The sequence below is a fragment of the Equus asinus genome, chromosome 20, assembly GCF_041296235.1.
Source record: "Equus asinus isolate D_3611 breed Donkey chromosome 20, EquAss-T2T_v2, whole genome shotgun sequence".
Classification (NCBI taxonomy): Eukaryota; Metazoa; Chordata; class Mammalia; order Perissodactyla; family Equidae; genus Equus; species Equus asinus.
Genome location: NC_091809.1, coordinates 39,350,227 through 39,376,363, shown reverse-complemented (window position 1 = coordinate 39,376,363; position 26,137 = coordinate 39,350,227). Strand labels below are relative to the sequence as shown.

Below are 26,137 nucleotides of genomic sequence, written 5' to 3'. Positions count from 1 at the left end.
CATTTGTGACATCATGGATGGACCCTGAGGGCATTATGCTAAGTGAAATAAGTCAGACAGAAAAGTCAGGTACCCAAACACCGAATGACTTCACTCATAAGTGGAAAATAAAGAATAATAACAAGAAACAAACATATAGATACAGAGATTATATTGGTGGTTATCAGAGGGAAAAGAGGGAGGGAGGGAGGGAGGGAGGAGGGAAAAAGGGGTAAAAGGGCACATGTGAATGACGAGAGATGGTAATTAGTCTTTGGGTGGTGAACATGATGTAGTCAACACTGAAATAGAAATATAAGGATGTACACCTGAAATTTGTATAATGTTATAAACCAACGTTACCTCAATAAAAGATAATTAAAAGAATTTTTTAAATAATAGATTTTAAAAAGGACCAAAACTTTCCCCCAAAATGCCCGCACATGGAAAAAAGAACTTGATAATCAGAAATGTTTGAAAAGGCAGGTGTACCATCTAAGTGCAGGCTTAGAGTCAACCAGATGTGGAATAAAATCCTAACTCTATTATTCATTAGCTGTGTGAACTTGGACAAGTTACTCAATCCTGTCTAGACTGAGTGTGCCCATCAAAAAAATAAAGATAGTAATACTGAACTTCTAGGCATTTGTGAGGATTAGATGTGACCTTAGTAAAGATTCAATTAGGTAAGTAATTGTGGAGTAAATAAATCATCACAGATGACAAGGGAGGAGAACAGTTGAAAGGTGAGGAATAGCTATATTCCTGAGAAGTTGGGAGAAGGATTGAAAATAACTGAATAGATCTTTCTCTTTCTCTCTTGTTCGCTCATTCTTACATAGCTCTCTACATGTATTCAATATAAAAGAGCCTTCTTCCATTTATTGATTATTTCAAGCATATATTCTACAGTTTCAACTAGATAAAAAGCTCCAGCCAGGAAAAATCTTTATCTCATAACTTTTGCATATACTAACATACTCAGTATCTAAAAACAGTGATGAACGTATTTTTAGATGCACCATAAAATTTTATTGAATAGGATAGACATTAATGAATACATTTAAATAAAAATCTATATTACAAACACACAAATCAGAGGTGATATTTTATTTTGTGAAGGAATGCACAAGAAATAGTGGAAGAGAATTCAGTTATAGAACTCCTTCAGGGCTCATCTTTGTTACGGGTATCTCCTCAAAGCTCTTCAAAATAAAATTCTTATCGTAAGCATTACACTTCAGGAACATATGTACTTTTTCATAAGGAAAATCTGCCTTTACAGTACTATAAAATCTATAACTTGCAAAGGAGTGAAGATAAATTGATTGTGAGTAGATTGAAATAAAGATGGAGTTAATCAGAAAAAAAACCAAGATGGCCTTCAAGTGTAAGTTGTGGTTTGATAGGTAGGAGTAGGTAGATGATTCTGAACAAAATGAAAATGAAAACATCTCCTTGGACATAAAAAAAAATTTTTTGAGGAAGATTAGCCCTGAGCTAACATCCGCCACCAATCCTCCTCTTTTTGCTGAGGAAGATTGGCCCTGAGCTAACATGTATGCCCAACTTCCTCTGCTTTATACGTGGGTTGCCTGTCATAGCATGGCTTGGTAAGCCGTGAGCATGTCTGCACCCGGGATGCAATCTTGTGAACCCCTAGTGGAGCATCTGAACTTAACTGCTACACCTCCAGCCAGCACCAGAAAAATATTTTAAGAAGAAATGATCTTAGAGAAATAGAGAATGAAGATTGAAGGAGCTGTCCACAATTTACAAAGAGCTTTACTGAGAACAAAAGTGATACACTTTCTCTGTAAAGTCTTCCAGAATGTCACGAAGTCTTTTCTCAGGTACTTTATTCTGCTGGCTAGCTTAAATCAGAAAGCAATGTGTTGATGTAATCCACACAGAAATCAAATTATATTACAATGGACACCTGAAATTTATATAATGTTATAAACCAACATTACTGCAATAAAAAAATCCCATTACAAATCAAAATAAATAAAATGTTAATCTCATCCCCAAAAAAAGAAAAGAAAGAAATGTGTTATTGTGGAAGGAACTGAGTCCAAATTGTGCTCTGATTGTACTGCCTTGAACAAGATACTAAATTCTCTTTGCCTATTATTTTCCCCTCTGTAGAATAGCAATAAAAAATCTGAAATATCTGTCATAATGTTGTTGAACAAAACAAATCAGGTGTTGTTAAAACCAGTAAGTACTTTTTGGTGCTATTTTACTTGATACTGTTGAAAGTTAACTCCTTTCTGAACTATTCACATCCCTTCACTTTCAAGACACCTGAACTTTCCAGTTTTTCTCCAAATTCAGGCCACTTACTCTCACTCTGCTTCAAGGCTCCTTCTTCACCTGCCCATAAATGTTGATGATCCACACATCCCCAACTTTCTTCCTCTCATCCTACTTACTCTCTCTCAGAGATCTCACTCACATCCTTCATTGAATGATTTGACCTGCTAAGTCTACATTCCTAGGAAAGATTTTATAGCTGAAATACAAGCAACCTACTGGACATCTCCACTTGAATGTCCCACAGACACCTGAAACTCAATATACTGAAGTCTTATTTCAGTATTGTCTTTCCTCTAAAATTCCTCCTTCTCCTCTGTTACCCTATCTCGAATAAGGCACCATTTTCCTAGTTGCTCACTCCTCTCCATCAATATTTAAACCATGGTGATTTTATCATTTAAATGATTCATGCCAGTTGTCTGAAAATCAAATACTGAAAGCTAATTTGCCAACAGACCAATTTGCTGAAAGCCAATTCACTGAATAGCCAATTTGTAAAATGGTCAATTTGCTGTGTCTAGTTTTACTTTCAGTTCTTTTGTAAGTAGTATGTGTTTATTTCATAAAATTAGGAAAAATAGGTAAACATAAAGGAGAAAATTAAACTTATTCATATTTCCACAATGCATAAATAAGTTAACATTTCACTGTATATTGCTCCGTATATTTTATACATGTATTCAATTTGCTTAGTATTAATTTAAGAACAAAGAGATAGTGTTGTATGTGAAATTGTAACATGTTTTTCATTTAAAATGTACCATCAACATCGTTCATATAAATGACTAAAATTAAACGTCATACTTAGATGAGTGTACGGTATCCCTTTGATGTTAGAACCATGATTAAGTCCGTCAATCCTTCATTGTTTGACAGTTTTATGTTCAGTTTTTCTCTAAGATAACAATGCTAAATAGAGAGTGCATTTCTTCAACATGACATTATTTTTTTAGGATAAATTTCTGAAAGTGTAATTGTTGTGTCTAATGATATGCTTTTTATTAAGGCTTTTCATACATGCTGCAGAATAGTACTTACAAATTGTTTCCCCAATATATACCCCTATAAACAATATAGGAGAGTTCCTTTTTCCCGACATTCTAGCTAACAATAGATATTATCATTCAAAACCTTCTCAACCTAATTTTATTCTGAAAATGGAATTTCATTATTTAATTCACATTTCCTATTATCTATTTTGTTAATTTTTTAATTCTTTATAATGGAAATTTCAAATATGTACAAAGAAAGGGAATAGTTTACTAAATACTCATGTACCCCACACCCAGATCAACAATCGTGAACATTTTGCACTTCTTATATCATCTATATCTCCACCTATCAAGTGTAAAATGCTTTTGCCATTATGTCTTCAAATAATTTTCCTGTCTCTCTTCTTCTTTCTGAGACTCTAATTATACAGTCATAAGACTGACTGATATTGTTCCACAAGTTATTGAGTTTGTTCATTTTGTGTGTGTGCTTTAGTTTTAATAACATCTATTGCTGTATCATTGAGCTTTTCTTCTTCAACGCCTAATCTGCTATTAAGCCCATTCAATACATTTTCATTTTATATTTTTATCCCTAAAAGTTCTTTTTCATTCTTTTTATATCCTCCATTTTTCTTTTCAGTATGTTCACATGTTCATGTAAATCCTCATGCAAATTCATAATAGCTGTTATTAAACACTTTTCTCTTAATTTCATCAGAGCTGTTATTTCTATTTACTTTCCTCCTGCTTTTCTTACACATTTTCCCACTTATCTGAATGTCTAGCAATTTTTGATAGGATTCTGGACATTGTTGACTCTCATAATTGTGTTTGGTTTTTATTTCTTTTTGAAATGGAGATTCATAATATTTTACATCATTGTGAATTTCAACTGTACGTTATTTCTTGTCTGTCACCATACAAGTGCTCCCCTTCACTCCCTGTGCCCACACTCTATCCCCTTTCCCCTGGTAATGACTGAGCTGTTTTCTTCATGCATGTGTTTCTTTATATTCCACATATGAGTGAAATCATATGATGTTTGTCTTTCTCAATCTGGTTTATTTTGCTTAGTATAATACCCTCAAGGTCCATCCATGTTGTTGCAAATAGGATGATTTTCTCTTGTTTATGGCTGAGTAGTATCCCATTGTCTATGTATACTACATGTTCTTTATCCAATCATCAGTTAATGGACATTTGGATTGTTTCCATGTCTTTGCTATTGTAATAGGACTGCAATGAACATAGGGGTACATATGTTACTTTGGATTGTTGATTTCAAGTTGTTTGGGTAGATATCCAGTGGGATAGCTGGGTCATATGGTATTTCTATTTTGAGTTTTTTAAGGAATCTACCTACTGGTTTCCACAGTGGCTGCACAAGTTTGCGTTCCTACCAGAAGTGTATGAGCGTCCCTTTCCTCCACATCCTCTCCAACATTTCTCATTTTTTGCCTTTGTAATTATAGCCATTCTGACTGGTGTAAAGTGACATCTCGTAGTTTTGATTTGCATTTCTCTAATGATTAGTGATATTGAGCATCTTTTCATGTGACTATTGGCCATCTGTATATCTTCCTTGGAAAAGGTCTGTTCATATCCTCTGCCAATTTTTGATCTGTTTGGGGTTTTTTTTGTTGTTGAGTTGTGTGAGCTCTTTATATACTTTAAAAATCAACCCCTTGTCTGATAAGTGATTTGCAAATATTTTCTCCCAGTTGGTGGGTTGTCTTTTCAATTTTTTGATGGTTTCCTTTGCTTTGCAGAAGCTTTTTTAGTCTGATGTAGTCACATTTATTAACTTTTTCTTTTGTTTCCTTTACCCAAGTAGACATGGTGTTTGAAATGATGTGACTAACACCAGTGTCAAAGAATGTACTTCCTATATTTTCTTCTAGGACTTTTATGGTTTCAGGTCTTAAATTTAATCTTTAATCCATTTAGAGTTAATTTTGTGTATGGTGCGAGATAATGGTCTACTTTCATTCTTTTGCATGTAGCTGTGCAGTTTTCCCAACACCATTTATTGAAGAGACTTTCCTTTCTCCATTGTATATTCTTGGCTCCTTTGTCCAAGATTAACTGTCCATAGGGGCCAGCCTACTGGTGCAGCAGTTAAGTTTGCACCTTTGGCTTCGGTGGCCTGAGGTTTGCTGGTTAAGATCCTGGGTGAGTGAGCACATGGTACCACTTGGCAAGCCATGCTGTGGCAGATGTCCCACATATAAAGTAGAGGAAGATGGGCATGGATGTTAGCTCAGGGCCAGTCTTCCTCAGCAAAAAGAGGAGTATTGGCAGCAGATGTTAGCTCAGGGCTAATCTTCCTCAAAAAAAAAGAAAGATTAACTGTCTGTAGATGTATTCTTTTATTTACAGGCTTTTAATCGTGATCCATTGATCTGTTTGTCTGTTTTTGTGCCAATACCATGCTGCTTTGATTACTATAGCTTTGTAGTATGTTTTGAGTCCATGGATTGTGATACCTCCAGCTTCATTCTTTTTTCTGAGGATTGCTTTGGCTATTTGGGGTCTTTTGTTGTTCCATATAAATTTTTGGATTATTTGCTCTATTTCAGTGAAGAATGTCACTGGGATTTTGATTGGGATAGCATTGAATCTGTAGATTGCTCTAGGTAGTATGTACATTTTGACAATATTTATTCTTCTGATCCATGATCATGGAATATCTTTCCATTTCTTTATGTCTTCTTCAGTTTCTTTCAACAATGTCTTACAGTTTTCAGCATAGAGGTCTTCCACCTCTTTGGTTAAGTTTATTCCTAGGCATTTTATTCTTTTTGTGTGTGATTGTATATGGAATTGTATTCTTGATTTTTCTGCTAGTACAATTTTAGTGTATAGGAATGCAACTGATTTTTTTTAATTGATTTTCTACTCTGCACCTTTGCTGTAGCTGTTGATTATTTGCAATAGTTTTCTGGTGGATTCTTTAGGGGTTTCTATATATAGAGTCATATGATCTGCAAATAGCAAAGATTTCACTTCTTTTCCAAGTTGGATTCCTTTTATTTCTTTTTTTTTTTTTTTTTTTTTTTTTTTTTTGCCTAATCGTTCTGGCCAATACCTCCAGTGCTATGTTGAATAGGAGTGGTGGGAGTGGGCACCCTTGTCTTATTTCTGTTCTCAGAGAGATGGCTTTCAATTTTTCACCATTAAGTATGATGTTGGCTGTGGGTTTGTCATATGTGGCCTTTATTATGTTGAGAAACCTTCCTTTAATACCAATTTTATTGAGAATTTTTATCATAAATGGAAGTTGGATATTGTCAAATGTTTTCTCTGCATCTATTGAGAAGATCATGGTATTTTTATTCCTCATTTTGTTACTGTGGTGTATCGCACTGATATATTTGCAGATGTTGAACCATCCCTGAATCCCTGGAATTAACCCCACTTGATCATGGAGTATAATCTTTTTAATGTATTGCTGTATTCAGTTTCCCAATATTTTGTTGAGGATTTTTGCATCTAAGTTCATCAGCGATATTGGCCTCTAGTTTTCCTTCTTTGTGTTGTCCTTGTCTGGTTTTGGTATCAGGGTTATGTTGGCCTCATAGAATGTGTTAGGAAGTGTTCCATCTTCTTCAGTTTTTCACAATAGTTTGAGAAGGATAGGTACTAAATCTTCTTTGAATGTTTGGTAAAATTCTCCAGAGAAGTCATCTGGTTCTGGACTTCGATTTTTGAGAGTTTTTTTTAATTACTATTTCAATCTCTGTACTTGTGATTTATCTATTTAGATTCCCTATCTCTTCTTGATTCAGTTTTGGCAGGTTATATGAGTCTAGGAATTCATCCATTTCTTCTAAGTTATCGACTTAGTGGGTATATATTTTTTCATGGTATTCGCTTATAATGCTTCATATTTCTGGAGTATCTGCTGTAATTTCTCTTCTGTCATTTCTAATTTTATTTATTTGAGCATTCTTTCTTTTTTTGTTGGTGAGTCTGGATAAGGGTTTTTGTTTATCTTTTTGTTTACCAATTTTTTATATCTTCTCAAAGAACTGGCTCTTAGTTTCCTTAATCCTTTCTACTGTTTCCTTAGCCTCTGTTTCATTTATTCCTGCTCTGATTTTTATTATTTCACTCTTGATGCTGATGGTATGCTTTGTCTGTTCTTTTTCTAGCTCTGTTAGGTGCATTTTACGATTACTTATTTGAGACTTTTCTTGCTTGCCGAAGTGGATCAGTATTGCTATGGTTTTCCCTCTTGTGACTGTTTTTGCTACATCCCATAAGAGTTGGTATGTTGTATTTTCATTTTGGTTTGTCTCCAGGTGTTTTCTAATTTCCTCTTTGATTTCTTCAATGATCCAATTGTTGTTCAATAACATGTTATCCTCCACATATTTCTGACTTCTCCAGTTTTGTTCTTGTGGTTGATTTCTAGCTTCATAGCATTGTGGTCAGAAAAAAACTGGTTAGGATTATTTTAATCTTCTTGAATTTATTGGGGCTTGCTTTGTTACACAACATATAGTCTATCTTTGAGAATGTTCCATAGGCATTTGAGAAGAATGTATAATCTGCCGATTTTGGATGGAATGCTCTCTATATATCTTTTAAGTTCACCTGGTCAAGTGTTTCATTTAAGTCTACTATTTCCTTGTTGAGTTTTTGTCTGGATGATCTGTCCATTGAAGTAGGTGAGGTGTTGTGGTCCCCTACTATTATTGTGTTGCTGTTAATTTCTTCCTTTAGGTCTGTTAATAATTGCTTTATATATTTTGGTTCCCCTGTGTTAGGTTCATATATATTAATAAATGTTATGTCTTCTTAGTGGAATGTACCTTTTATTGTTATATACTGTCCCTCTTTGTCTCTCATTGTCTTCTTTTTTAATTTGAAGTCTTTTTTTTTTTTTTGTCTGATAAAAGTATGTCAACACCTGCTTTCTTTGGTTGAACATTAGCTTGGAGTATTGTCTTCCATCCCCTCACTTTGTGCCTATGTTTGTCTTTACAGCTGAGGTGGTTTTCCTGGAGGCAGCATATTGTTGAGTCTTTTTTTTTTTATCCATTCCTCTACTTTGTGTCTTTTGATTGGAGAATTCAACCATTTACATTTAGAGTGATTGTTGTTACATGAGGTTAATGCTTCCATTTTATCTCATTTTCTGGTTGTTCTATGTTTCCAGTGTTTCTCTTCCTTTGTTTTTCTGATTCCCATTTCATTTTGTTGGTTTTCTGAGGGGGATTTCTTAGTTTTCTCTCTTTTTGTGAATTGTGTCTCTGCTCAGATTTTTTGTTTAGTAGTTACCATGAAGATTGTATGAAAGATATTGGAGATGTGATAGTCCATTTTCTTATAGCCTCTTATCTCCATTAATCTAAGCGGATTCCTTCCCTTTCCTCTCTCCTTTGGAGTAATTGCTGTTACAAATTGTTCTATTTTTAATTTTGTGTGGTTTTGGCTAAGTTGAAGTGTTTAGCATTACTTTTGATACTTTCTTTCCCTTTTTCTTTTAAGTTGCAATTGAGTATTTCCCTCCAAGTTCTGGTAGAGAGCTGTAGGTTTCTGATCATGTCTGTCTATTTATCTCTTTCCTCAGAGCTTTGTAGACCTTTGCCTTTTTGTTGCCAGTGTGAGGGCATCTTTATTCCTTGTAGGAGAGGTCTAGTGGTGATGAACTCCTTCAGCTTTTGTTTACCTGGGAAAGTTTTTATTTCTCCATCATATCTGAAGGAAAGTTTCACTGGATAGAGTATTCTTGGCTGAAAGTTTTTGTCTTTCATTGTTTTGAATATATCATTCAATTCCCTCCTAGCTTATAGAGTTTCTGCTGAGAAATCCACTGAAAGCCTGACTAGGTTTCCTTTATAGGTTATTTTCTTCTGCCTTGCTGCTCCTCATATTTTCTCTTTATCACAAACTTTTGCCATTTTTACTATTATATGCCTTGGAGAAGGTCCTTTAGCATTGATGTAGTTTGGTGTTCTATTAGCTTTATTTATCTGTAAATCTGAAATCATCCCCAGGTTTGGGAAGTTCTCAGCAATTATTTCTTTGAACAAGCTCTCTGCTTTTTGCTCCCTCTCTTCTCCCTCTGGAATACCTATAATCCTTATGTTGCTTTTCCTAATTGAGTCAGATATTTATCAAAGAATTCTTTCAGGTTTTAAAATCTTAGTTATGTTTCCTCTTCAACCTGTGGAATTCCTACATTTTTAACCTCAAGAAGACTAATTCTTTCCCCCATAAGATCAGTCCTATTTCTTAATGGTTCTAGATTATTTTTAATTTCATTAATTGTGTTTTTCATATCCAGAATTTCTGCTTGTTTTTTTTAATAGTTTCAATCTCTTTGGTGAAGAGATTCATTTTATTGCTGTGTTCCTTGAATTGTCTTCTTGAAAGTCATTGAGTTCCTTATGACAGCTATTTTGAATTCTCTGTCATTTAGGTTGTATATTCTTTGTCTTCAGGGTTGCTTTCTGGAGAATTGTCATTTCCTTCTGGTGTGAATTGTTGCTGCAGTTTCTCATGGTATTTGATGAACTAATCTTTTGTTGGGGCATTTGTGGTATTCTTAGAATATAGATTCCCCATGTTACCACTAGAAGCAAGCAGGAGCAGCCTTTCTGGCACCACCCTGTCTGCAGGAAGCTGTGGGGGTATTATGAGTGCTTGCCACAGTCTGTGGTGCTTTCAGGCACTTGTGTGGACTCTCCTTGTCAGGCAGGCCTTCCTCACTTGGCTATGTCCACTCTTTAGCACCACAGGGGCATTCTGATCTCCCCCTCCCTGCCAGAAAGTGATCATCAGTGGGCTCAAAGCTACCATGCTTATTCCCACAGCCACTCAGACCCTTCCCCTCTTTGAGGGCTCAGCAGCTCTGAGAGTCCTCACTCGCATGCCTGTGAAGCATTTTCCCCAGCAAGTAGATCTACTGAGGTCTCTGTTTATGGTTCATGGTCCAAGGGGCTGCTGTGATTGGTGGTTGGGGCTTCCTCATTAGAACGCAGGCTAGGGCTGCTCCTTGACATCACAGGGGCATACTGGGCTCCCTCTCTCTGCAAGGAAAGTGAGCACAAGTGGGCTCAAAGCTGACACTCCCATTCCCACAGCAACAAGACCATGAGAACTTGCACGTGTGACTGAGAAGCATTTGCCCCAGCATGTAGATCTGCTGAGGTCTCCATTTACAGTTTGTGGTCCGTGGGGCCACTGTGCTTGATAGGTGGGGCTTCCTTGCTGAGACCTGAGTTATGAATGCTCCTTGGTGGAACAGGGGCTTGGTGAGCTGCCCCTCCCCACCAGGAGAGTGACCACAAGTGCAGGCTAAGCATTATTGCCACCTCCTTCTATGGTCGCCCCCATGCGTGCTCCCACTTTCTGGTGCTTGCACCAGATTGGAAAGCATTCATATCTGTGCACAGGGCTACTTGGGAGAGCAGGGCATGCTTACCTATCTCTCCCACTTCCGTGGGGTCCAGTTCATCCACCCTCCAGATGTATAGCTGTGTGTGTTTCTCAGGCATCCTGTTGTGCTGTGTGGGCTTCCTCTATTGGTCAATGAATGTTCATTAAGTTGTACTTCAAAAGCGGGAGACGAAGGGAATAGCTCACTCTGCCATGTTGCTGACATCACTCTACTGGGTTTTTTTTATTTCTTCAAAGTGTTTTAAAGTTTGTTCTGGCAGCCAGTCAAGCTACTTGTATTTGGCTTAATGTTTTTAAGGCTTGATTTAACCTCTGTGAGTACACATCAAGTATAAGTTTTATTCTGGAATTAATTTAGACCTAATGTTAAGACATAAATCTTCTGGTCTCTATGGAATCCTGCAGGTGAGCAAAGAGATCAGCATACTGACTGGTGTACCACAAACATCTTCACAGTATTGTGTAAGCTATAATAATTTTCAGCTTAAAGTACCCAAGTATTTATTCTTTGTCCAGCTTCATGGAATTTTATCTTACAAATGCATAGCTTATACTCAAAGACACAAGGAGAGCTCCATGCCGATTTCTTGAATTCTTTTTCTGTGTGACTTCAATATGCTTCTCCACATGTTCCAGCTACTTCAGCCTCCTAAAACTCTAGTCTGCTTCTTCTCAGCTCACCAATGCTGCTGTACTTTCTTTGTATATACCTGCTTTAGTCAATCATCTAGAAAGGATCTCTAGAAAAAAAGTCAGGGTTAACACAAGGCTCACCTCATTTGCTCCTCTTCTGCCTTAGATTCAGAAATACCTGTCCAATGTCTAAAAAAATTATTTTACATATTTTGTCCAGCTTCTTAATTGCTTATAGTGGATGGCTTATGGGAGGGGGTCGCAATTCAGATGGTCCTCACCACATTTTCACAAATAAATAAATACTATTATATGATTTCAAAATGAGATAACACACATTTTGAAAATGATACAAGGTATAGAAAAATAATAAAACTCTGAATTAGAAAAACTCATACATTAGGCAATGAAACTCAGAAAATTATTAGAAATAAAAGAAAAAATAATTTAGGAAATCAAGACTGAATTAGAAGTAACAAAAGAGTGAATAAACACAAGAGATAATACCTTAGAAGAAATGGAAAAATAAAGATAAAAAAATAAATGAAGAGAATTAATGAGAAAGTAAAAGTAGATGCAAGGCAAAGAAGATATAATCTACATACAATAGGAACCCCAAAGGATAAAACCAAAGCTAGAGACAGAACAAATACCAAAAAAAATAATTCAAGGAATTTTTCCTAATGCTAAAAAAGAAAGATGAAGTAACATATTGAAAAGAAACATCACCCCTAAGAAAACTGCCCAAAAACAAATATCAAAACGTATCCTAGTAAAACTACTGGTCTTTTGTTAATAAAAAAGATATCCTTTGGGAATAACATAGTCCCAAATTTCCTAGTTCTTTTAGAAATGGCCTACAAACAATAACTAAACCAGAAACAATGATTCTAAATATAGCACCTAAATTTTGGCCATGAAACATCATTTTACCACTAAAAAAAATTGCTTGGAGAAATATTTAATACCTGGAATGAAGAAATAAATGTATGTGATGAGCTCAGAACATCTTACCCTATCAGAGAACAGTTAGTATTAGAGACTAATAGTACCGTGTCAAAAAGACTCAAGAGATAACTGTAGAGAATTCTGTAGACCAAAGATAGAAAATTTTGAGCAATAAAAGGATAATAATTGCAATGGACTGAAAAACATAAAACATATTTTTCAACAGTGAAAATATAATGATACTAAAGAAAAATAATTGGTTACCTTCAAAGGATAATAAGAAACCAAATAATTATTTTGAAAATTAGAAAATGAACGAGAAGTAATTGTTTTTATTGGAATAGTGGTGGTGGATACTCAACCATATGCATGTGGTAAAATTGCATTGAATGAAATGTACACACACACACACACAAAGGACTATAAGTAAAACCAGGTAAACCTGAATGAGATCAGTAGATTGTATACCAATGGGGGAAACTGCATGAAGGGTACACAGGATCTCTCTACATTATTTCTTACAACTGCATGTGAATATACAATTATCTCAAAATAAAAAGTTTACTTTGAAAATCTTCCTTAGCAACATTTTCATGGATAATGTATTCTTGAAAAGCACATTTTCTTATGAACATATTTCCCTCATGAATGAAAATATATGAGTAAAGACTTCTTATCAGTCTACCTTCTTGTGTCACTCAACCTTCTGCCATTCAACACACTCTGTCTCCAGGCAAAGCAGCAGGGTGAAAATTTTACTGTTCCTTATGATTTAACATTTCTTTACTGAAGTTATAGTTTGTTTTAGGAAAATATTGAATTTGTTTTAAAAACTCTTTAAAATAAACATTTAAAGACTAGTTGACTATGCCTAATAATGAATAACTAATGATAAGTAACAACAATAACAATAGTAACTGATGATGTTGATGGTAATGACTGAGGTTGTTGTGGTTGTGGTGATGATGATGACGATGATGATGGTGGAGTTACTGTTCATAAAATATTTGAGTGCTGGCATTAGACTTAAGTTTCTCAAACTGCAAAATGACTCTACGAATAAAAAGAAAATTAGCACATATGCAAAACAAAACATGATTCACAGCACAGGTGTAAACCAAGATGCTAATTGCTCCTTTAGTAAGGATTCCGTCTCTGAAGTGACTGCATCCCAGGAGAGGTTAGGCCCCTATAAATATATATATATATATGTATATAAACAGACCCCTGCAGTCTCCAAATCTCAGTGACCCATTTATCGTGGCTGTGCAGGCCTCTTTGAGTAAATTTAGGACTAGATATAAATCTGTATGATTCTCTCTTTTCCTGATATTTATTTTCTGATTGTTGAAACCAAGGCATCCTCTATGATTTCCAGGAGACCGTTTGCCATTTTGTCTCAGCACAGGTATTTAATTACACATTTAAAGCGATTGAGGGAGAAAATATTTCTTCTGTGACTCCTGTTTCTAATGAAGGTTATTTCTAACCATACTTTTACCTTCACCTCTGTGTTTTTTCTTTGTGTGCTGTGTTCTCATTGGCAGAAATCTTGAGTCTCTGATGGTCTGGTAAAACTACAGGTAATAATTGTAGTAAATGATAGCAAATATGTGGGTCATGTTTGCCTATTTTGTATTATTAGATGATTATGAGGGCAAAAGTTCAATCAATGCTGATAAAATTTTCCCATCTGCGCTGTGCAGAGTGAATGCTGTTCAGTGTGCACTTCTTTGTAAAGCACTTTGATTTCTGGTAATGGCAATCCTAGGTGGACTTCCTATGTTTCTTATTGTTTTAACAGGTGCAAATTGGGTACAAGGGGATATGTAAGATTTTATTAATCTATTGTTATCTAGAAGAAATTTTTCTCCCTTGTAACAAATGGAAATAATACTAAAAGATCTTAGCTATCTCTGATAGTAGTTATTACGAAGTTAAATATCTCACCACCAATAATTTAACATATAAGATTTACAATGCACTGCAAATTTTCTTGTCTTCATGCCACATACTAAGAATTTAAAGAGTCTTACACCAGGGGCTGACCCTGTGGCTGAGTGGTTAAGTTCGTGTGCTCCGCTGCAGGCAGACCAGTGTTTCGTTGGTTCGAATCCTGGGCATGGACATGGCACTGCTCATCAAACCACGCTGAGGCAGCGTCCCACATGCCACAACTAGAAGGACCCACAACGAAGAATATACAACTATGTACTGGGGGGCTTTGGGGAGAAAAAGGAAAAAATTTTTTAAAAATCTTTAAAAAATAAATAAATAGTCTTACACCTAAGAAAATGAAATACAGTTAGTGCCAGAGTTATTATTATTACAGGAATCAATGAGACAATGTTTTTCAAAGAACTACACTTAAAAGGCTGGTTACAAAATGTTTTTTTAAAAAATACTTATACATTCATACACATGTAAATATATATATGCATAGAAAAAAGTCTAGAAAGGATAGTCATTATGAAGTGTTAATCTCCAAGTAGCAGAAAAATAGCATTTTATTTTTGCTTATTTGTATTTCTAATTTTCTAAAATGCATATAGGTTGCTTTTGTTAAATGCACCTGAGATAGGAAAAAAATTTACCCTCTATCTCCAAAAATTTAATAAGTTAAATTGACTAAATAATGATAAAGTGCTACACAAAGATAAGCTACAGCAAAACTATATTGTTTAGTGGAAAGAAAATAGGCTGGGCGTCAGAAGTCCTGGGTTTTAGGCCCAGTTCTGCCTCTTGCTAGTTGTATGACTTCGGGTAACTTATTTAACTTTCAGAGCTTCAATTTCCCAGTGAATGGAAAAGACAATATAACATTCCTCTTTTTCCATATGCTATGCAGAAACTAACACAAGTCTAAGCATGTTGTCCCACAACATTTTTAGAGCTGTAAGTGTGGAGATTTATAAGGACAGACACTTGGGCCAAGGGAAGAAGCTCATGGTCAGGAGAGAGCTGTTTGAGTTCCAAGTCTCCAGTGATTAGTAGTCCTCAGGCAGGTCACGCAGTGTCTGGCGCTTCAGTTTTCTCACTATGAAAATGGGAATGATACTACTACTATGAACACATTTCTTCTCAAACCCAAAAATTTTAGGAGGAGTTTGTGAGATTGACCTTTGAAGAGTATTACACAAAAGTTAGTAATTATATAAGGAAGCGATTAAAATAGTGAGAATTTATGGTTTTAGCTTAAGAAATGCATCTCAGAGACAGGAATGTCTATAGGTATTGTATCTGTCAATGATGATCGATCACCCTAGGGACATATCTATAATTTAGTTCATTGCCATTAGGGAGATAATGAGGCCATGGTTTAATACTATGATTGATAATAATAAAAATAGTAACAATAATAATAGCTATTGAGCACTTACTGGACTATACTCTGTGCTAGGGCCTAGGCTGCAACACTGATCAATTAAATCAGAACCTCTGTGGGTGGAACACAGGCATCAATACATTTCTTTTTCTTTTTGGTGAGGAAGATTCACTCTGAGCTAATATCTGATGGAAATCTTCCCTTTTTTTTTTTTTTTTTTTTGCTTGAGGAAGATTAGTCCTGAGCTAACATATGTGCCAGTCTTCCTCCATTTTGTACATGAGATGCCTCCACAGCATGGCTGATGAGTAGAGTAGGTCCGTGCCCTGGATCTGAACCCTCAAACCCGAGCCACAAAGCAGAGCACGTGGAACTTTAACCACTTGACCATCAGGCTGCCCCCAAGGCATCAATTCTTTTTAAATGTTCCAAAGAGTTATAATATAGAGCCAATGTTGAGAACCACTGTCTTATAGCCTTAAGTCCAGTGAAAAACTAAGAATAATTCCATATGCCTAGTGACAACTCACATTTTTATAGGAACTGAGTACTTCAAAAGAACTTTCTAAATATTATTATCTCATGTTAGTGGTACAACCACTTTTGGAACTGATATCACTAATTTCTTAATCTTTCAGATACAGAAATTGATTGTACTCAATGATACAGTTGTAGCTACCATATAGCCCTCACACTGCATCAATTTGAGAAAGGTATTCATATGTTCACTTTCAGTGAATATTTAGGAATTGCATAGATGACAGGGAAATTTCATGTCTGAAGCAAAATATATCTCAAACTACGAAATATGAAATATGGTATTCATTCCTTATAGGGCAAAGATTCTCAAACTTTGCCTGCATCAGCACCACCTGGAAAGAGTGTTAAACGTAGATTGCTGGGCCCCATCCTCAGAGTTCCTGATTTGATAGGTCTGGAGTGAGGCCTGAGCATTTGCATCTCTAATGTCTCCAGATGCTTCTGCTGCTCCAGGGATTGTACTTTAAGAAGCATTGCTCTAGGATATTTGAGAATCAGGAAAGTGGTAAAAATTCCAAATTTTGCCCCTTTTTCCTCTTATATTGATGATCTTTGAAACATCCAGAATCTGCTCTCTCTCTCAGAAAACAATAGGATGAGGGGAAGATGCAGCACGAAAGTATCCAGGATTGCTCTGCTGACCCCGAGTGCTCAAAACTAGTTTCACCTAGCAGTTCAAGATGCAGCTTTTCATGAGATTCTTCTCTCCCCTCCCCACAGGGCTCCCAACCAGAAAACAATGGCTACAGAAAATCACTCTACAGTGACAGAGTTCATTCTTGGGGGATTAACAAATCAGCCAGAGCTCCAGCTCCCCCTCTTCCTCCTCTTCCTTGGGTTCTACTCAGTCACCATGATAGGGAACCTGGGCATGTTCACACTGATTTGTCTGAATGCTCAGCTTCACACCCCCATGTACTACTTCCTCAGCAATCTGTCACTCGTGGATCTCTGCTACTCCTCTGTCATTACCCCTAAAATGCTAGTGAACTTTTTGTCAGAGAAGAACGTCATCTCCTATGCAGGGTGCATGTCACAGCTCTACTTCTTCCTTGTGTTTGTCATTGCCGAGTGTTACATGCTGACAGTGATGGCCTATGACCGCTATGTAGCCATCTGCTGCCCTTTGCTTTACAACATCATCATGTCTCATCAAGTCTGCTCTCTGCTGGTGGCTGTGGTCTATGCCATGGGGTTCATTGGCTCAACAATAGAGACTGACCTCATGTTAAAACGGTCATATTGTGAGCAACTCATCATTCATTACTTTTGTGACATTCTCCCTCTCATGAAGCTCTCCTGCTCTAGCATCTATGATAGTGAGGTGACAACTTTCTTTGTGGGTGGATTTAACATCATAGTCACCAGCTTAACAATCTTTCTTTCCTATGCCTTCGTCCTCTCCAGCATCCTCCATATCCACTCCAGAGAGGGAAAGTCCAAAGCCTTCAGCACCTGCAGCTCCCACCTTGCCGTTGTGGGATTATTTTATGGTTCTGCTTCGTTCATGTACTTAAAACCCTCCACGGCCAGTTCTCTGGCCCAGGAGAATGTGGCCTCCGTGTTCTACACCACAGTGATCCCCATGCTGAACCCCCTAATCTACAGCTTGAGGAATAAGGAGGTAAAGGCTGCTGTGCAGAAAACGCTGACGGGAAAACTCTTTGGATGTAAATGTCATTCTTCTTTCTCAGGTTGAAAACTGGGATAGAAATATAGGCAAGAAGCCCTCTAAAATTTTTCACTCACTGGAATGGGGAACAACCACTTCTCAAAGTGACAGATTATGTGCATTTATTCATCTTTATTCTTCCCTTTCTCCTTCTCACATCTTTCATGCCTTACTCTGCTTAAGTCTTTGCTGGTTTTAAGCTCACTTTTTTTCCTTTTGAGATCAATTATTTGTTTCTTTGTTTTTCCTTGGCCCTCTGGTAAACATGTATCTATCTTTATTGTAATGTAACATAAATTTAGAAATTTTAGCAATGAGTTTGAGAGCTCTTCATTGATTTATCATCTTCTGTAGAGAAAAATATTACCCAAATTAATTGTAATTTGCGCTTGAGAGTACACAAAACAAATGGAGATGTATTTGAGGTCCTACTTTCAATTATTTTAGATATATCTTTGTTCACTTAAAAGACAGTTAGTAACAAGTTGACTGAACACTCATTCTGATCAGCCTGGACTTGTCAACTAGCAGACTTTACTTTTGGGAAAGGCTGATCTATGTGGGCCACTTTATTAGGGGTCAACCATCCAACAGTATCTGTAGTTCTTTTTTCTTTCACAGAGAAGAGCCCTAAAATCTTCTAACCTTGGGAGGTCAAGAAGGATGATAATAATAAGGCTAGCTGCGAATATTCCTAGAATCCAGCAGGTGAAAAACTCTGTGGATCTCACCATTTAGTATGCAGTCCTAAACTTTATCTCACTCTTTTCAGTAAAGAGCCACTCCCCTCATTCTGACGGGCTTGTTGACCTCACCCCAGATCTCTATGGTTCAAATTATCTAAAAGTCAACCTCACTTTTTTCTGACAGGTGAATTAACGAAAGAGGAATTGCAAAACCTACCTATCTAAATGGAATGTGGAATGGCATCAATTAACATTTACATAAAATTATCAGCCATTTTTGCTGTAATTTAAAAGAAACTTACTCTTTGAGCCCCAGCTTTCTCAACTGTTGATAGTATTACCTACCTCAGCCACAAAGTACTGAGAAAGTCATGAAATACATTCATTTTTGTCCTTCTTATGGGTAAACTCACACATTAGTATCATGGCAAATGAGATATTTTTCTTATATAAACAGAGGGGAAAGCCAAAAAGAGAAATAGAGTGTCCAGCTCTATGCTACATGATTGCCAAATATTATGCAATTTATAGTCATAACAACCATCTGAGCTAGGTTTGGTTTGTATCATACAAATAAGTAGACAGAGGTTAAAAAAGATGAAAATACTTAGATCAAGCTTAAACATTAGTACCTGACAGAAAAGAATGCAAACATTTATTTAGACCAACTAGGAAAAATCAGGCTCTCTTTAATGCTTAAACTATAACAATAACTGGAAATTTATGATCACAAATCTAGGTGAGCTCAATGTTAAAAAGAAAACTAAATTCTCAGAGAAATGCATATTTTGCAGTAGTATCATACGGTAAAAACAACATAGGCTTTGTGATCAAGCTAACTTTCATCCAAACTCTGATGCCTTCAATTACTGCAAAGCCAAGGAGATAGAACTAGGTTCTTCTGCAGAGTGAAAGAGTTGCCAGTGCAAACCGTGAAAGAAATATGAGGGTCCTACAGGAAGCCAGTTTTATAAGAAGAAGGGAATAGATGGAAAAAAGGAGAGGACCTAGATTTCCTTTCTCGGTCCAGACTTTGAGAAGTAGATAAATCCAAATGTGATCTCTTGCAGTGAGGGTAAACAGTGTTTTAAAATATGGGTTTTATTATTATTTAGGTATGGCAAAGTCAACAGATCTGCTGATGGCTGCCATTGAAAAGATTGTTTGTGAGAAAATATTTGCAAAAGGCACATATGATAAAGAGCTGTTACCCAAAATATACAAACTCTTAAAACTAAACAATAAGAAAAGGAGTGACTTGATTTAAAAATAGGCGAAATATCTTAACAGATACCTCAACAAAGAGATATACAGATGGCAAATAAGCGTATGAAAAAGATGCCACACATCGTTTTTCATAAAGTGAATGCAAATTGAAAAAAGTGAGATACCGCTACATACATATTAGCATGACCAAAATCAAGAACACTGACAACACTATTATACACTAGGGAGAGTAAAACAAACTCTTATTCCTTGCTGATGAGAACGGAAAAGGGTGCAGCCACTTTGGAAGACATTTTCATAGTTCCTTACAAAACAAACTCTTATCCTACAATCCACCAAGTAAGCTTCTTAATATTTACTTTAAGAGGTTGAAACCTATGTCCACACAAAAACCTGCACATAGATGTTTATAGCAGCTATATTCATAATTGTCAAAACTTGGAGGCAACCAAGATGTCCTTCAGTTGGTGAAAGGATAAACTTTGGGACACCCAAACAAGGAAATATTAGTCAGAGCTAAAAAGAAATGAGCTTCAAGCCATGAAGAGACAAGGCACAACCTTAAACGCATATTACTAAGTGAAAGAAGTCAACTTCACGATAATTTAGAAAAGGCAAAATTACGGAGACATTAGAGAGATCAGTGGTTGCCAGGGGGCAGAGAAGAGTTTTGGATGAATAGGCAGAGCACTGAGGATTTTTTAGGGCAATGAAACTACTCTGTATGATACTATAATCATGTATATATGTCGTTATACATTTGTCGAAACCCATTGAATGTACATCAGCAAGAAAAAGCCCTAATGTAAATTACGGATTTTGGGTGATAATGATGTATCAACATAGGTTCATCAATTATAACTAATATACAACTCTGATGGGGAATGTTGATAATGAGGGAGACTATGCATGTGGGGAGGGAAGAGATACGTGGAAACTCTCTGTACCTTCTGGTAATTTTCCTTGTGACTCTAAAACTGCTGGAAAGAACAGTAATGTTTTTCAGGAAAAGATAGTTTTTCACATTCACAGTTCCCAAGAGAAGAGATTCTGCCACACCATGGGGCCCACACAGGGAAGCACCAGGATTAGTCAGGAGGCAGAAAGAGAGGGGGAAATTGGACATGAAATTTTATTCTATTTTCCACAGGAAAAAATGAGCAAGGCAGAGCAAGCAGGTTTAGGATTACCTAGTTTGAATAATTTCAGCTGATTCTGGGACATAGGGGCTGTCCCCAGTTGTCTTGAAGCTGGCTCTGAGATGATTAGGAGAAGTGGAGAGTGGGCTAGTGTTTGAGAGCTCTATAAACAGGGTCATTAAGAGTATGGATCCTAGATTCATTGGTTTGCATTTGAAGCCATACTTTAGCTGAGGGAGTTCATCACGACTAGACCTGCCTTACAAGAAATGCCAAAAGCTGTCCTTCAAACTGATAAAAGCACACTAATAAGTAACATAAAATACATGAAAATATACAACGTATTTGTAAATAAGGTAAGTAAATAATCAAATTCAGAATACATTCAGACTGTAATATGGTGGTATCTTAACCACTTAACCCTGTTATAAAAGTTAAAGGATTAAAAGTTAAAGGTATAAAAGTATTAAAATAATTGTAGCAACTTTAATTTGTTAATGGATACACAATATAAAAAAATAAATTATGACATCAGAAACATGGAAGAGCGGAGAGTAAAAGAAAGAGTTTTTGCACAATTGAAGTTAAGTTGCTATGAGGTAAAATAGACTATTCTATCTATAAGAGGTTTTATGCAACCCTCATGGTAATCACAAAGCAAAGCCTACAGTAGATACACAAAAGATAAGGAGAAGGGAATCAAAGCATATCACTACAGAAAAATATTCACAAAGGAAGGCAGTGAGAAATGGGGAAAGGTACAAGACTAATACAAAACAGCTGGAAAACAATTAATATGATAGCATTAGTAAGCCCTTACTTATCAATAATTTCTCTTAATGTAAATGAATTAAATTCTCCAATCAAAAGGCATATAGTGGCTGGATGGATAAAAAACAAAACTCAACTATATGCTGTTGACAAGAGATTGACTTCAGCTTTAAGGACATACATGAGCTCTAAGTGAAGGGATGGAAAAGGATACTCCATGCAACTGGAAATCAAAAGAGAGCAAGGGTAGCTATACTTATATCTGACAAAATAGATTTTAAATTAAAAATGGTCATAAGGGACAAAAAATCATTATACAATGATAAGAAGTTAATTTATCAGGAGGATATAGTGATTGTAAAGTATATGCACTAAACATCAGAGCATCTAAATATATTAATCAAATACTGACAGATCTGAAGGGAGTAATAGACAATAACACAAAAGTGTAGGGGATTTTGATACCCCACTTTCAACAATAGATAGATCCCATTTGGACAGAAAATCAATAAAGAAACATTGAATTTGAACTATGTTTTAGACCAAGTCAATCTCACAGACAAATACAGAATATTCCTTCCAACAACAGGAGAATACACATTCCTTTCAAGCGTGCACAGAACATTCTCCTGGATGAATCATATGATAGGTCATAAACAAGTCTTAGGAAGTTTTGAAAGACTGAAATCATACCAAGTGTCTTTTTCCAACCTCATTGGTGTGAAACTAGAAATCAACATGGGAAGAAAGCTAGAAAATTCACAAATATGTGGAAATTAAACAGCACAGTCCTGAGCAAATAATGGGTTAAAGCAAAATCAAAAAAAATCTTCAGACAAACAATGGACATCTGAAATTTATATAATTTTATAAGCCAAAGTTACCTCAACCAAAAACAAATCTTGAGACTAATGAAATGGAAATACAACATGCCAAAATTTATGGGCTGCAGAAAAAGCAATTTTAAAAGTTTATAGTGAAAAATGCCTACATTAGGAAAAAAGAAAGATAGCAAATAAACAAAGTAAGTTTATACCACAAGGCACTAGAAAAAGAAAAAATCAAGTCCAAATTTAGCAAAGGAAAGAAATAACAAAGATCAGAGCAGAAATAAGTAAATTGGAAACCAGAATAACAATAGTAAAGATCAACAACACTACAATCTGGTTTTTGAAAAGATAAGCAAAATTGACAAATCTTTACCTCAACTAACCAAGAAAAATGAGTGGAGACTCAAATAAAATCAGAAATGAAAGTTGAGATGTTACAATTGATATACAAAAATACAAAAGATTATCAGAGACTATGATGAACAATTAGACATCAACAAATTGATAACCTAAAAGTAGACAAATTCCTTGAAACATATAACCTACCAGATTGAATCAGGAGGAAATAGAAAATCTGAACAGATTAATAACAAGGATGGAGATTGTATTATTAATCAAAAATCTACCAACAGAGAAAAGCCCAGAACCAGATGGTTTTCCTGGTGGGTTCTAATAAACATTTTAAAAAATAATTAACACCAAACCTTCCCAAACTCTTCCAAAAGATTGAAGAGAAGGGAACATTCTCAAACACATTATACAAGTCCAGCATTACCCTCATACCAAATCCAGATACAGACACTACAAAAAAGGAAAACTACAGGCCAATATTCCTGATGAATATAGATACAAAAATCATCAACAAAATTCTAGCAAACTGAATTCAACAGCACAATGAAACAATTATACCATGATTAAGAGAGTTTCATCACTGGGATGGAATGATGGTTCAACACACGCAAGTCAATAAATGTGATGCATCACAGTAACAGAATGAAAGATAAAAATCATACGATCACTTCAATACATGCAGAAAAAGCATCTGACAAAATACTACATCGTTTCATGATAAAAAAAAAAATTCTCAACAAATTGGGAATTGAAGAAGTGATCTCAATACAATAAGGCCATATATGGCAAGGCCACAGCTAACATCATAGACAACAATGAAAAGTTGATAGTTTTTCTTCTACGATTGGCAGGAAGGCCAGGGTACTCACTCTCACCACCCCTGTTTATCATATAACTGAAAGTCATAGTCAGAGCATTTAGGCAACAAAAAGAAACAAAGGCATCCAAATCGAAAAGGAAAAAGTAAAATTGCCTTTGATGATGATATGATTTTATATAGAAAATTCTTAAGACTTCTCCAAAAACTAGTCCATGAATTCAGTTAAACTAATCAACTGATTCAGGAAAGTTAGAACTAATTAACAAATGCAGTTAAGTTGCAGTATACAAAATCTACAAACAGAAAGCAGTTGCACTTCTATATGCTAACAACAAAATATCTGCAAAATAAATAAAGAGAACAATTCCATTGCAACAGCATCAAAAACAAAAAAAGACTTAGAAATAAATTTAACCAAGGAGGTGAAAGTTCTCTACACTGAAACTATAAGATTTTGATGAAAGAAATTGAAGAAGACACAAATAAATGGAAAGATATGTTCATAGACTGGAAGAGTTAATGTTAAAATGTTTATACTACCCAAAGCCATCTATACACTCAATGCAATCCCTAACAAAATTACAGTGTCATTTTTCACAGAAATAGATAACACTAACCTAGAGTGTGTGTGGAGCCTCAAATGACCCAGACTAGCCAAAGCAATCCTGAGAAAGGACAAAGCTAGAGGCATCACATTGCCTGATTTCAAACTAGAATGGCACTGGCATAAAAATAGACACACAGACCAATGGAACAGAATTAAGAGCACATAAATAAACCTTCACATATACAGTCAACTAATATTTGACAAGGGATCCAGTACTCAATGGGGCAAGGAGAGTCTCTCATAAAAGGTGCTGGGAAAATTATCACCCACAGAAGAAGGGAAAAGTTGAGTCTTTGATGTTACAGAGGTAATGATATTTATCTCTGTCACAAAGATCACCATCTGGGAAGAAATGACACAAGAATTGAAGAAACCTATGAAGGGAAAGTTAAAGATTAAGAAATACACAGAGATGTTGAAATTAGAATTATCCAAGTTAGGATGACCAAAGAATAAAAAGAAAACATGGGCCTGGAGCTTTGATCCATCTGTCAATTTAGCTAAAATATGTCTGAGAAAAGAACAATTAAACACATTTTTAAATAAAAAATGAGTCAAAGAAGAAGAAATAATAGAAAAAATGGAAATGTTTCAAATTGAAAAAAATAATGAAATAAAATAGGAATCTCTACTGAGAAAATAATCAGAAATCTAAACAAAAATTTTAACACAAAGTGATAATCACAGCATTATTTATAATAATAAAACATTGGAGAGCTTGACACAATTTTAATGTTCAACAATAGGAAAAACCTGAACTAAAATATGGCATACCTAACATGATAAATCCTCTGACATTACCCCTAAAATGCTGGTGAACTTTGTGTCAGAGAAGGACATCATGTCCTATGCAGGGTGCATGTCACAGCTCTACTTCTTCCTTATGTTTGCCATTGGTGAGGGGTGTATGCTGTCACCAAGGGCCTATGACTGCTATGTTGCCATCTGCAGCCATTTGCTTTAGAACATCATCATGTCTCATCAAGTCTGCTCCCTGCTGATGGCTCTGGTCTATGCCATGGGGTTCATTGGCTCAACAATAGAGACTGGCCTCCCGTTAAAACTGTCCTATTGTGAGCAACTCACCGGTCATTACTTCTGTGACATTTTCCCCCTCATGAAGCTCTCCTGCTCTTGCACCTATGATATTGAGATGACAACTTTCTTTGTGGGTGGATTCAACATCATAGTTATCAGCTTAGCAATCTTTCTTTCCTACGTTTTCATCCTCTCTAGCATTCTCCACGTCCACTCCACAGAGGGAAAGTCCAAAGCCTTCAGCACCTGCAGCTCCCACCTTGCAGCTGTGGGATTATTGTATGGGTCTGCTTTGTTCATGCACTTAAAGCTCTTCATGGCCAGTTTCATACCCAGGAGAATGTGGCATTCATATTCTACACCACAATGATCCCCATGCTGAACCCACTAATCTATGGTTTGAGGAATAGGGAGGTAAATGCTGCCATGAACGGGATACTAAGGACAAAACTCTTTGGATGTAAATGTCATTATTCTTGGGTTGAAAATTGGGATTGAAATATAGGAGAGAATCCCTCTAAAAATTTTCACTCATGGGAATGGAGAACAGTCACTTCTCAACATTGCTGATTGTGTGAATTCACCCATTTTTTCCTCTTCCCTTTCTCCCTCTCACATCCCTCATGTCTTGCTCTACTTAAACTTTGCTGCTTTCAACTTCATGTTTTCTTCCTTTTGTGATCAGTTGTTTGTTTTTTTTATCCTTGGCCCTCTGGTAAACATGTACCTATCTTGATTATAACATAACATAAATTTAGAACTATCCACAATGAGTTTCAGAGAGCTGTTCATTGATTTGTCATCTTCCTCAGAGAAAATACTATCCAAACTAATTGTAATTTGCAAT

General features: G+C 35.9%; 1 protein-coding gene and 2 pseudogenes across 1 annotated transcript; 2 read left to right on the top strand and 1 right to left on the bottom strand.

The window, feature by feature from the left end:
- The window catches only part of LOC106836004 (olfactory receptor 8B12-like), a 31,207-nt pseudogene extending 14,584 nt beyond the window's left edge, over positions 1-16,623 (bottom strand).
- Positions 16,624-16,885: 262 nt separating this feature from the next.
- Positions 16,886-17,848, top strand: LOC106836005 (olfactory receptor 8A1-like). The gene has a single exon (XM_070491508.1). The coding sequence runs from the start codon at positions 16,889-16,891 to the stop codon at positions 17,846-17,848; it is 960 nt and encodes a 319-aa protein (XP_070347609.1). The 5' UTR covers positions 16,886-16,888.
- A 7,182-nt stretch (positions 17,849-25,030) lies between these two features.
- LOC106836006 (olfactory receptor 8A1-like) lies at positions 25,031-25,788 on the top strand (annotated as a pseudogene).
- The last annotated feature ends 349 nt before the right edge of the window (positions 25,789-26,137 follow it).

Excerpts from the sequence above, each read along its gene's own strand:
- LOC106836005 (XM_070491508.1), top strand. The coding sequence starts at position 16,889 with ATGGCTACAGAAAATCACTCTACAGTGACAGAGTTCATTCTTGGGGGA.